The sequence below is a fragment of the Salmo salar genome, chromosome 16 (genome assembly GCF_965601325.2).
Source record: "Salmo salar chromosome 16, fSalSal1, whole genome shotgun sequence".
NCBI classification, from domain to species: Eukaryota; Metazoa; Chordata; class Actinopteri; order Salmoniformes; family Salmonidae; genus Salmo; species Salmo salar.
In genome coordinates, this window is record NC_138306.1 from 15,172,067 (window position 1) to 15,184,132 (window position 12,066).

At 43.5% G+C, this 12,066-nt stretch overlaps 1 protein-coding gene and 1 pseudogene across 2 annotated transcripts; both read left to right on the forward strand.

Annotated features, from left to right (window-relative positions):
• The first annotated feature begins 1,997 nt into the window (after positions 1-1,997).
• LOC106573192 (NADH dehydrogenase [ubiquinone] 1 alpha subcomplex subunit 9, mitochondrial) lies at positions 1,998-6,737 on the forward strand. Its single transcript, XM_014147972.3, has 11 exons — positions 1,998-2,107; positions 3,625-3,795; positions 4,018-4,115; positions 4,262-4,353; positions 4,642-4,783; positions 4,980-5,082; positions 5,421-5,491; positions 5,563-5,639; positions 5,996-6,091; positions 6,289-6,355; positions 6,452-6,737. The coding sequence occupies exons 1-11, from the start codon at positions 2,053-2,055 to the stop codon at positions 6,620-6,622; spliced, it is 1,143 nt and encodes a 380-aa protein (XP_014003447.1). The 5' UTR covers positions 1,998-2,052; the 3' UTR covers positions 6,623-6,737.
• A 2,598-nt stretch (positions 6,738-9,335) lies between these two features.
• LOC106573275 (RIB43A-like with coiled-coils protein 2) lies at positions 9,336-11,313 on the forward strand (annotated as a pseudogene). The gene is made up of 5 exons (XR_014380852.1): positions 9,336-9,690; positions 9,795-9,870; positions 10,066-10,377; positions 10,470-10,580; positions 10,773-11,313. The product of XR_014380852.1 is annotated as an RIB43A-like with coiled-coils protein 2 (transcript).
• Positions 11,314-12,066: the final 753 nt, after the last annotated feature.

Consider the following 12,066-nt stretch of genomic DNA (forward strand, 5'->3'; position numbering starts at 1 on the left):
TATTTTGGTATTTGTTTCATTAGTCTATTGTTGACATAGTCCCAGAATGTTTTGATTGTTAGCCATCAAGATATGTAACTTTCAAAATACAGAAATATAACGTTTTAATTGTTGGCAGCAGCTAATGGGGATTCATAATAAATACAACAGGCGATGCGTCCCAAAGGGCACCCTATTCCCTATAACTTTCCCCTCTATAATGCGCGATTTTTGACCTGAGCCCTGGTCAGCTGGAAAGATGGCTTTTCATAAAGACGTCATGGTAAGTAATGGAATGCAAGTTTCTGTCTGTGTGGGGTCAGTGACTTGAGGGGGAGAAAGAACCAGTGGAGGAAACAACAGGCTAGTAGCTGTCCAAGACCCTCAGGCCACACCTGTTTGACCTCGCTGTGATACTGTTAGCATTCTTATGTTGCTTTTCTTAGTCAATTCAGGTATCATATGTCCTGTTTATGTCTTTTTTAAATTATGAAACACCATTTATTTCAGTCTCTAGTTGAGGAAAATAAATCGCTTTGTTCTGGTCACAAGATAATCCTAATAAATGTGATTTGATTTGATAAATGCGGTAAACAGCGCCACACTTAGGCAGAAAACGGAATGTTCTATTCTCAGCCAGGACCATCGTTTCAATGAAACACAATTCAATTATCTCTATTTGAGCAAATGTAGGTAGTTTTGTCGTGATCACAAGAAAATTCCAATAATTCCGGTAAAGAACCCCAACAGTCAGACAGACAAATCTGAATGTTCTATCATAAAGTGAGAACAATTAGTTTCCCTGACTCATATGGCTTCTGCTTAGAAATATTATATGAGTAAATTCATAGATTACATTTACTGCTATAAAATTGTCTCCATTATAATGGCATAATTTACACAGACTCACCGCGGACTTTATTGGGGAAAGGCGTTCCATGGTCTGTTTTGTCAACGAGCTCAATGTATTCCAAAGACTTGTGGTAACCAGATGATCCCAATAATTTAGGTAGCATAGTAAGCGACGCCCCTTCTGGTATGTCCTTTTGCGAACTGTCTGGGACTCGTTGTTGTTTCCCTGTTTACTACTGAAAATATGTTTTACTTATTAAATCAAAGACGAATTTAACTGCAACACACTGGTCTCAAATATATTAGCAAAACTAGGCTACACAGAACCATGGTGAACCCACTGTAAAATGAGAGGCTTTTTATCATTAAAACGTATACCAGTCCTTAGACTTAGATTTGTGTGTATTAGGTATTTGTTGTGGAATTTTTAGATAATACTTGTTAGATATTGCTGCACTGTTGCAACTAGAAGTACAAGCATTTCTCTACACCCGCAATAACATCTGCTAAACACGTATATGTGACCAAAAGTAATCCTTCTAACCCCCCCCACACTATTGTAAAGTGGTTGTTCCACTGGATATCATAAGGTGAATCCACCAATTTGTAAGTCGCTCTGGATAAGAGCGTCTGCTAAATGACTTAAATGTAAATGTAAATGCAATACAATTTGATTTGATTTGACTTGAACGTGCGTAGCTCTGCCCACTGGGGCGTGGCTTACAGAGCGCTCTCTAAAAGAAGCGCTCGTATCGATTCCACCGGATCAAGTTATATCATCAATCACACCGGTTTGGTCATCTTAAAAACACTGCACTGCACTGCAAGAGCAAAAATATATTATAAGATCAGTAAGAATGCCTGATGATCAATCTTTTTTATTGAATTTATTAATATTACACCATATTTGACGATAGGCTGATTTCCATAGCATTAGGAATTGGAATACTAGTAATTTAATAGCATCACTATGATCATTTCCATCTTCAGCCCCTGGCTGGCTGGTAACGTTTCAAAAACTGTGATTACATTATAGCAAATTACCGACAGTTACATTGTCAACACGTTAATTATACAATGCTCAAACAAACATAAAACAAGGTACCTATACAAACAAGATGCATACCTACATGCAGAAATCTATTATCTCCACGCAAAACTCAGATTAGAATTTTTCGGTTGATTTGTTTTTGACCGGTCTGTCATACCGTAGCAAGAAACATGGCGGCTGCTGTGCTCGTTAGCCGTCCTGCGAGTGTCCTTCCCAGGTTTTCTAGTGAGTAACACCAAAACATGCGATTTTAGATGATAGAAATGCACTGATAGCTGCACTGTTGCGAGAAAGTGGGAACAATAATGTTTAGCCTGAACACAATTGTTTTTAAGCGACATTGCAACCTTCTGTGACCCTGTTTGTGCTATGACCTAGCTAAGTTAGCGAGCTAGCTAACTAACAGGAGCCGGTTAGCTAGCTAACTCTTGCCGACGAATACGACTAACTAGGTAGCGATCTAGTTTCTAGCACCATGTCATATGCAAACCAGTAAAAAACTATGCTCCTGACAGTCCTGTATATCCATTTTGGCAGTCATGACCAAGTTATAAAGTTATTTGCATCACTTTCACTGGATTAACACCACGGCCAAACAGTTAGCTAGGTATCTCCCAATTTCCCCATTTAGTTAGCCAGTTAGCTAACGTTACCTAGCTAGTTCGTCTAGACAGACCGTGGTTGTCAATATGCATGCCAGGTTATGTCTGCTGTTTACTGTGGTACCTATTTAGTGGACCTTCGTTGTATCCCAGTTACCAATACTAAGGTTAGTTAAAAGTAGCTTTGGGACACAACATCGGGAGTCTGTGTATTGGTTGGGCTCCCTGAGTTGTGTATCATATTCCTGTTGAGTTAGACAGCGGGCTGCCATTAAACCACGCACTTCACGCAAGACTTCCTACCACAAAATCTACCACTGTCTACACAGCAGGAATATGGTGCATTTTGGACAAAAGTTGGATTCAGACTTTTATTTGATAGCGAGGGTCACATTTCACTTAACATCTGGTAAATAGAGTTCCTAGAGATTATACATAAGCCTTTGTTGACAGGATTTTTTTGGGGGGGTGTAGCCGGCTATATTCTGGTAGGGTTGTTTTCTGTCGCCACCCACCAGAAGGATTCACAACTCAGGGAGTCCAACAAATACAGACTCCTGATGTTATGTCCCAAAAGTAGTTAAAAGATCTGTTTGTGGCCTCCTGAGAAGCGCAGCAGTCTAAGGCACTACATCGCAGCGCTTGAGACTACAAATCCTGGTTCAATCCCAGGCTGTGTCACAGCCCAGCGTCGTCCGGGTTAGGGGAGGGATTGGCCAGCCGGGATTTCATTGTCCCATCTCGCTCTAGCGACTCCTTATGGCGGGCCGGGCGCCTGCATGCTGACTTCGGTCGCCAGCTGGACGGTGTTTCCTCTGACACACTGGTGCAGCTGGCTTCTGGGTTAAGCAAGCAGTGTGTCAAGAAGCAGTGCGGCTTGGCAGGGTCGTGTTTCGGAGGACGCATGGCTCTTGACCTTCGCCTCTTCCGAGTCCGTAGGGGAGTTGCAGCGATGGGACAAGACTAACTACCAATTGGATATCACGAAATTGGGGAGGGAAAAAAGGGCTAAAAAAATGTAATAAAGATCTGTTTGTGATCTCATGCAACATCGCTAACTAGGCCTATGTTTTTGGTTGGTTGACAATTTCTGATTTGGGCAATTTAACTACAGCGTCCTCTGCACTGCTCCCCCTGCAGGTTCCTGCTCCCCTGTGGTGCTGTCAGCCATCCCTTTGACAGTCCAGCAGAGGAAGGTCCACCATGCTGTCATCCCCAGAGGGAAAGGGGGGCGCTCCTCCTCCAGTGGGGTAGCAGCCACAGTCTTCGGAGCCACCGGCTTCCTGGGCAGATATGTTGTCAACCGCCTGGGTAAGTTTCACCATCATCTGTCCCAAAGGCTTCACATGATAACCTTTCAAATGACATAGCAGCTCCTTGGTCTTCTTTTACTTATGTTTCTATGTGATTGTGAGGGATGCCTTCATTTGTTTGGTAATGTGCTAATCCTTTTTGGATACACTGTAGTGACTGCTTACAAGGGTGTCCTATGGAGCAGTTATGTGTTTGTTGACCTGTCTGGTGGTTTTGCAGGTCGTATGGGTTCTCAGATTGTGATTCCTCACCGGTGTGACCAGTATGACCTCATGTACCTCAGGCCCATGGGGGATCTCGGCCAGATCATCTTTATGGTGAGAGAAATACTATTTATCAGGTGTGACGTCTCAAACCATTTCATTTTGAAGTCCATCTCGTCATCTGTTAGCTAAGTGTTGTTTTTTCTCATGCCAAGTTATGCCATGCCTCATATGTTCCCCTCCATCTTACTTTGTTTCAGGAGTGGGATGCCAGGAACAAGGATTCTATCAGAGAAGCGTTGGCGCACTCCAATGTGGTTATCAACTTGGTGGGACGAGAGTGGGAGACGAAGTATGGCCCAACTGACTAAACACAGAACATATTTTAGAGAAATGCATTGTTCCTAAAAAGAAGCCACTGGTGGTTAACATTCACATAAAGAGTTGCTCCATCACTCCATCAATATATGAATCTCCCTACTTTTAACTACACCAGTGAGGCTTGACTTGCTCCTTATTGGAGCAAAGGATCTCAACAGTGCTTCCACCATTGGGTACACTTATTTTACAGCTTTCTGGAAAATGTTTGATGTACTTGGCTGTACTCAGTGTTCTGTTCTTCCTCTTTCTGTGTATAAAGGAACTATCCCTTTGAGGACACCTATGTGAGCATCCCTCAGCAGATTGCCAAGGCCACCAGGGAGGCAGGCATCACAAAGCTGATCCACGTATCTCACCTCAACGCTGACATCCGCAGCCCCTCCAAATACCTTAGGAACAAGGTACTGACCAATGCAGGGCACGGTTGAACTCTTTCAGTGTCATTTGAACATATTTCATTTTAGGTTCAAAAATAATTTATTTGCCTGATATGCGTAACAATTATGAAAATTCAGATGGGTGAAAATCGGTAGCGCTTCACATTTGGTTTAATATGTCAAGATGAAGTCGTGTAATGTGTGTGATGTTACCTTGCAGGCAGTAGGTGAGAAGGCTGTGAGAGAAGAATTCCCTGATGCCATCATCATGAAGCCCGCTGAGATGTTTGGAAGGGAAGACAGATTCTTCAACCATTTTGCCAGTGAGTTAGCAGAGCATAGAGTTAATTTCAGTGTAAAAACAGTTCAAGTGAAATGATCTTTTATTTGTGACTTGTCAGAATGTTAAGCAGACAGTGTCAATATTTGTGGGATCATGTTAGCATAATTACACAGCCTTCATTGACTGTATAGGACTGACAACGGTGGAGAGAGCTGTTTGTTGCATGGTTGAACACTTGAGTTTGCAGTGTGGCAAAAATAAAGATTTGTTTAAGATGATCTAACAGCTCCAATTGGTCTTGATGCAATGCTATTATCGTTTAAAACAGGATGAGTTCTCGGTCATTGTTTTGAATTTGTCCCCCCCCCCCTTGCACAGACATGCGTTGGTTTGGGAGTGCCGTGCCTCTCATCTCCATGGGAAAGAAGACCGTGAAGCAGCCTGTTCATGTGAGTGTGTCTGTCCTCATGATGTCAGCCCTGTGTACTCAACAGACTCACTCTGCTTCTGCTCTTCTCAGGTGGTGGATGTGGCAAAGGCTATCATCAACGCCATCAAAGACCCTGATGCTAATGGAAAGACATATGCACTAGTCGGGTAAGGACTTGATATGGGCTTGACTTTTGTCTGTTTTGTTAGGGATGTGTCAATTGCATTAATCAGTTCAGGAAATGAAGTAACATTCAATCCATTAACTAGAAACTGTTCATTTTCAATGAATATAAGGTAAACCTAGTATTGTTCATCTCATTGATGAGTTGCTCTTTGTGTGCCACTGGTTTGTATCTTGTTCTCATCCAGGGTATGGGACTTTTCTTGAATCTAAAATAAAATAGATTGAAATTGCCGTTGCACATTCTCACACATGCAGTACATTATTTTTAAAAGGTCAGTAGCAACCAACCTGTTTGTCAGCCATTTGGTTAGATTTGTTTTGTTTTTCCATCACACAGACCTAACCGTTATCTCCTTCATGATCTGGTGGAGTATGTATATGCTGTGGCACACAGGCCCTTTGTGCCCTACCCACTCCCACGCCCTCTCTATCAGTGAGTATGCACCCACTGCTGGTTCTGCATGCTAACCTCAATTAGTCTCAGAAGAAAATGTACTGTATAGGCTGTCTGATAAAGAGTTGTGTGCCAAGCTGTTAGTTAGTTGTTTAGTTGAGGTGGCAAGGAACAAGGAAGCTTGGTTGGTTTCAGATATTGTGATAAAAATGTCTTACCTTTGTCTCTGGTTTCAGTCTTGTTGCAAGTTTCTTTGCAATGAACCCATTCGAGCCTTGGACAACTCCTGACAAAGTAGATCGGGTAAGAGAAATCAACATGAACAGCCTTGTAAAGCCTATTTTATTTTACACTGTCTTATGATGGATTTGTGTGATGACATGAATATGTTTGTTCTAGTTCCACACCACAGATATGAAGTATCCAGGGCTTCCTGGCTTGGAGGACCTGGGCATCGTCCCTGCTTCCGTAGAGCAGAAAGCCATTGAGGTCCTGCGTCGCCACCGCCGCTTCCGCTTCCTGGAGGCTGAGCTGGCCGATACCAAGCCGGCCAAGACGGTTAACTATTGAGTAACTTGTCTATCAGCCCAGCACCACCACTATAGCCACAGGCTGATCCTCCTATACAACTGTGCTGTTTTCTTTTACAAATATTCTGTACATAAATAAATATGATAGTCTAAAACTATTTTGTCATGACTGTTTTTAGTCTTTAATGGATTCCATGGATCCATGAAAATGACTTTCATTGTGTAGCAAGAAACAGTCACCCCACTTTAGCTGAGCGGTAGAAAAGTTCTCTATAAGCCAATATGTATCCCATGTACAGTATATTGCATTGGGGGCTATGGAGGGAGTGGAGAACAAAGTGCTGCTGGATATGTAGGACACTCCCCTTCCAAAACTAACTGTATTTGGTTAGTAGAGACCCTACTGAGTTTCTCACCCCATTTTAGCTGAGACAGAAAAGTTCTCTTCAAGCCAATATGTATCCCACGTACAATGTAATCAAATAAACAAAATGGTTACATGCGCCAAATAGAACAGGTGTAGACTTAACCGTGAAATGCTTACTTATGAGCCCTTTACCAAAAATGCAGAGTTAAAAAGTAAGAAAAGTTAGCTGAAAAGGAAATAGTAAGACAAAACAAGGCTATATACAAGGAGTACAGTGCCAAGTCAATGTGCCGGGGTACGAGGTATTACAGTATGTACATGTAGGTAGGGGTAACAGTGACCAGGCAATCAGAATTTATAAACAGTAGCAGCAGCGTGTAGTATGTGTGTGGGTAGAGTGCAGTGAGTGTGCATAGAGCCAGTTCCCAAAAAATATTGCATTGGGGGCAGAGTGAAAAGCCAGCAGCAGGCTGGCCCCTCAAACTAAACATATTTGCTTAGTCGAGACCCTACTGAGTATTTTAAACCCAACTTTAGCTGAGACAGACTCTCTACAGCCCAGCATCAACATTGTATTTTTTTCATAATTCTTTTTAAAACCATATTTTTTTGGTTTTCACAAATTACTTATTGCCTTTTCCTGTTGGCACAATAAAATGGCCATTGATTACAATTCAATATCTTTTGAACGAGTTAACCACATTGCAAAGGTTTCTTCATTACACCCCTTCTTCAAAGGGAAGCACAGCCGAGAGCTGCCCAGTGACACGAGCCTACCAGACAAGCCAAATTACTTCTATGCTCGCTACAAGGCACCACTGAAACATGCATGAGAGCATCGGCTGTTCCGAATGACTGTGATCACGCTCCCCACACCCGATGTGAGTAAGACCTTTAAACAGGTCAACATTCACAAGGCCGCAGGGCCAGACGGATTACTAGGACGTGTACTCCGAGCATACGCTGACCAACTGGCAAGTGTCTTCAATGACATTTTCAACTTCTCCCTGTCTGAGTCTGTAATACCAACATGTTTCAAGCAGACCACCATAGTCCCTGTGCCCAAGAACACTAAGGTAACCTTCCTAAAATGACTACCGACCCGTAGCACAAACATCTGTAGCCACGAAGTGCTTTGAAAGGCTGGTCATGGCTCACATCAACACCATTATCCCAGAAACCCTAGACCCACTCCAATTTGCATTCCACCCTAACAGATCCACAGATGATGCAATCTCTATTGCACTCCACACTGCCCTTTCCCACTTGGACAAAAGGAACACCTATGTGAGAATGCTAATCATTGACTACAGCTCAGCGCTCAACACCATAGTGCCCTCAAAGCTCATCACTAAGCTAAGGACCCTGGGACTAAACACCTCCCTCTACAACTGGATCCTGGACTTCCATATGGGCCACCCCCAGGTGGTAAGGGTAGGCAACAACACGTCTGCCACACTGCCCCTCATGGGTACGTGCTCAGTCCCCTCCTGTACTCCCTGTTCATTCATGACTGCACGGCCAGGCACCAACACCATTAGGTTTACCGATGACACAAGGTTAGGCCTGATCACCGACAACAACGAGACAGCCTATAGGGAGGAGGTCAGAGACCTGACCGTGTGGTGCAAGGACAACAACCTCCCCCTCAACGTGATCAAGACAAAGGACATGATTGTGGACTACAGGAAAAGGAGGACCAAGCACGACCCCATTCTCATCGACAGGGCTGTAGTGGAGCAGGTTGAGAGCTTCAGGTTCCTTGGTGTCCACATCACCAACAAACTAACATGGTCCAAGCACACCAAGACAGTCGTGAAGAGGGCACAACAAAACCTATTCCCCCTCAGGAGACTCAAAAGATTTGGCATCGGTCCTCAAAAGGTTCTACAGCTGCACCATTGAGAGCATCCTGACTGGTTGCATCACTGCCTGGTATGGCAACTCTTCGGCCTCCAACTTCAAGGCACTACAGAGGGTAGTGCGTATTGCCCAGTACATCACCGGGGCCAAGCTTCCTGCCATCCAGGACCTCTATACCAGGTGGTGTCAGAAGAAGGCCCTAAAAATTGTCAAAGGCTCCAGCCACCCTTGTCATAGACTGTTCTCTCTGCTACCTCATGGCAAGCGATACCAGAGCACCAAGTCTAGCCCCCCCCCCCCCCCCCCCCTTTACTGCTGCTACTCTGTTATCTATGCATAGTCACTTTAATAACTCTACCTACATATTACCTGAATTACGTCGACTAACCGGTGCCCCTGTATATAGCCTCGCTATTGTTATTTTACTGTTGCTCTTTAATTATGTTACTTTTCTTTAACTTTTTTTGTTGGTATTCTTCTTAAAACTGCATTGTTGGTTAAGGGCTTCTAAGTAAGCATTTCACTGTGAGGTCTACACCTGTTGTATTCGGCGCATGTGACAAATAACATTTGATTCATTACCATACAAAGGTGACGTTATTCGTGTCGCTGGCAGAATACGAGTCAGACCCAGAAGACCCGAAAGTATCCGGAAGCCAGGTATCCTAGCAACGAATGTTTGCAGAGTGCATTCGGCCCATCGTCCTTTGATTCTAACTGCAGCGAGACAGTACGGGAAAACCTCATTACAAGATAGGAAAATGTACAATATAGAATTACTTTCGGACCGCATTGCTGCGGATAGTTTGGAGAGGAGGCGCAATAGAGAGACGCAACGTCAAGATAGGATTTTCAATGCTAAAGTTAGAACAATTGGGGTAAATTATTACAACTTGGCTTGCAACTTTGTAACCGGCTGTGACATCTGTCCCATTCATGTTAGTTGTAAAGCCATTTTGTCCCAATTTTCTCTTACTGACAGATAGATAAAGTGGCTCTTGAATCCCAAGTGAATGAAAGAAAGAAAAATGAAGAGGCAGAGTCACTAAAAGCATATGGTAAGTGCAATAAAATACAGTATGGGCGGACGTTATTATATCTGGCAAAAACACAAAAGCCTAAGGTGTTTCAATTCAATGTGATGATTGATAGGCCTAAAATACAGCTCTACAAGCTTCTATTCATGAGATTCAATGGAATTCTGTTTAGTAGCTAGTGTCATAGGCTATGTCTGTCGAATGCATACCCTCTAGCTGCAGATGCGGTGTGTAACGACAAGGCCGCCTGTCTACTTAAACAACGCCAACTCAAGGATGAGCGTCTGCTGCAGGGAGCCATAGAGGACTTCCGGCTGAACTTCCAGCCGCGGTGGAGCCGACGAGAGTATGACGTAAGCAACCCGGACAAAGTTAAGAATCAGGACGGGATCCAGATGCTGCCGGGGCTTGTGGGTGAGGACCCAGACAGCCAGGGGAGGCTGAAGAAGCAGCAGGAGCAGCTCAGAGAGTGGTCCGTCCAGCAGCAACATGAGCTGGCCACAGCACGACACCAGCAGAGACTGGAAGGTAGGAAACAACCCGACACAAACTGGCCTGTCGCTAGACTCTCATACATTCACACTGCCTCATCTCAAACACTCTCTGCCTCACCATTGCAGAGCAGCAGTATGACCAGGACAGAGTGGACCTGGACATCCAAGCTCTCCAGCTCCAGAAGATCGAGGAGGAGAGCCGCAGCCCTGGCTACAAATGATTTCAATCTGGCAAAGGTGAGTCATTATACTTTACCTGATGCTTAACCAGGTGTGGTTGTCAAACTGGAAAAGGTGCGTTATTAAGATTGGTAGTACAGTAGCCTTCTCTAACCAGGTGTGGCGGTCATTCCTGTTTTTTGTATGTAGTGGAACAGGACATCCTTCTGTCAAAATATGTTTACTGTGTGACATTGTCTCTGTCTGTAGGCAGCAGAGAATGCAGAGAAGCGGTGGAAAAAGTGGCAGCAGGAGGAGGACGACAACAGGACAGACATCCTAAACCAGCTTCAAGGGGAGCTGCTGAGTAAGAGCCCGGAGCAGGGCATCAGTGTGCTGGGTCTACCCCACCTCAGGCCTGACAGTTGCAAGGGCCTCACAAACAAGCAGCTGCAGCACGTCATCGACTGCCATCAGCAACAGATAGAGGAGAAGAGGGTACATCTGCCACATCTATCTGTCTGTCTCTTTTGCCTGTTTTGGGATGTCTGCGTTGAGCAGTCAAAGATATTTTCATTTGACAATTAAACACTTCTAAAAGAGGAAATGGGGTGGATCACAACAACCATGATTGCAGACCAGGTTTTGGGTCAATTCCAGTTCAATTCAGGAATGAAAATTAAATTCCAATTCTTATTTTTTCATATCGAGAAGCATCTAATGGAATAGTAATAATCTTTGATGTTTTCCTTCAATTTACTCAAAACGTTTTCACTACTTACCAAATACAATTAAAAATCTTCATAGAGAATTGTGTGTCCATGCTTAAGGCTGCCTACTGTTCTACACATAAAATGTATGTGCCTAATCAGAATGCTAAAGCGTGTACCTTGTTAAAATAGGTATAATGAATGAAATGTAGCTAATTTCCAGACTAAATCTGAAAAAGAAAAAAAAATGACCATGTTCTCCATTAAATCCCATAACAAAATCATGTTTGCTTTCTTAAATACATTATCAGCCTCCAACACAATTAAATAAATCAAAGACTAGCTGGTCAGTTTATACTGTGTAAGCATTTTCACACAGTGCACCTTATGCCACTATTACCATATAGAGCCTCCCTGAATTCGCAATTAAAATGCAAATACAATCTTCTGCAACAGAATTTATTTTTGTCAAATGCCTTTGCATGAAAACAAACAGCGTCCTTTCATGACTATTTGACTAGTGAATTCCAGTCCTGTCAGGGGCCTCCATTTTGTGGGAACTGACAGCAGTGTGGTCTGCTGATTTTTACAGGAGTGTTATACAAACCAAATCCACTGGAGGGAGATATGAGCTCGTTCTCTTTCTCTTCTCAAACTTAATTTGCCAAACCGTCTGGAGCTCCGTATTCATTTAAATAACAACTGCATCCTTTCCCTTGTCCTAATTGTGTCCATTTGTCATTTGGGAACACCATGCCAAATATCCTTCCCTTCCTATGGTAACACTTATGGGGCACAAGCAACAGGCTCAAGGTCTGAGGTGATGTAACAGTCAGCATCCAAATGACCACTCC

Excerpts from the sequence above, each read along its gene's own strand:
- LOC106573192 (XM_014147972.3), top strand. The coding sequence starts at position 2,053 with ATGGCGGCTGCTGTGCTCGTTAGCCGTCCTGCGAGTGTCCTTCCCAGG. Across the intron at positions 3,796-4,017 it reads ATATGTTGTCAACCGCCTGG|GTCGTATGGGTTCTCAGATT; the intron begins GTAAGTTTCACC and ends GTGGTTTTGCAG. Across the intron at positions 6,092-6,288 it reads CTCCCACGCCCTCTCTATCA|TCTTGTTGCAAGTTTCTTTG; the intron begins GTGAGTATGCAC and ends CTCTGGTTTCAG.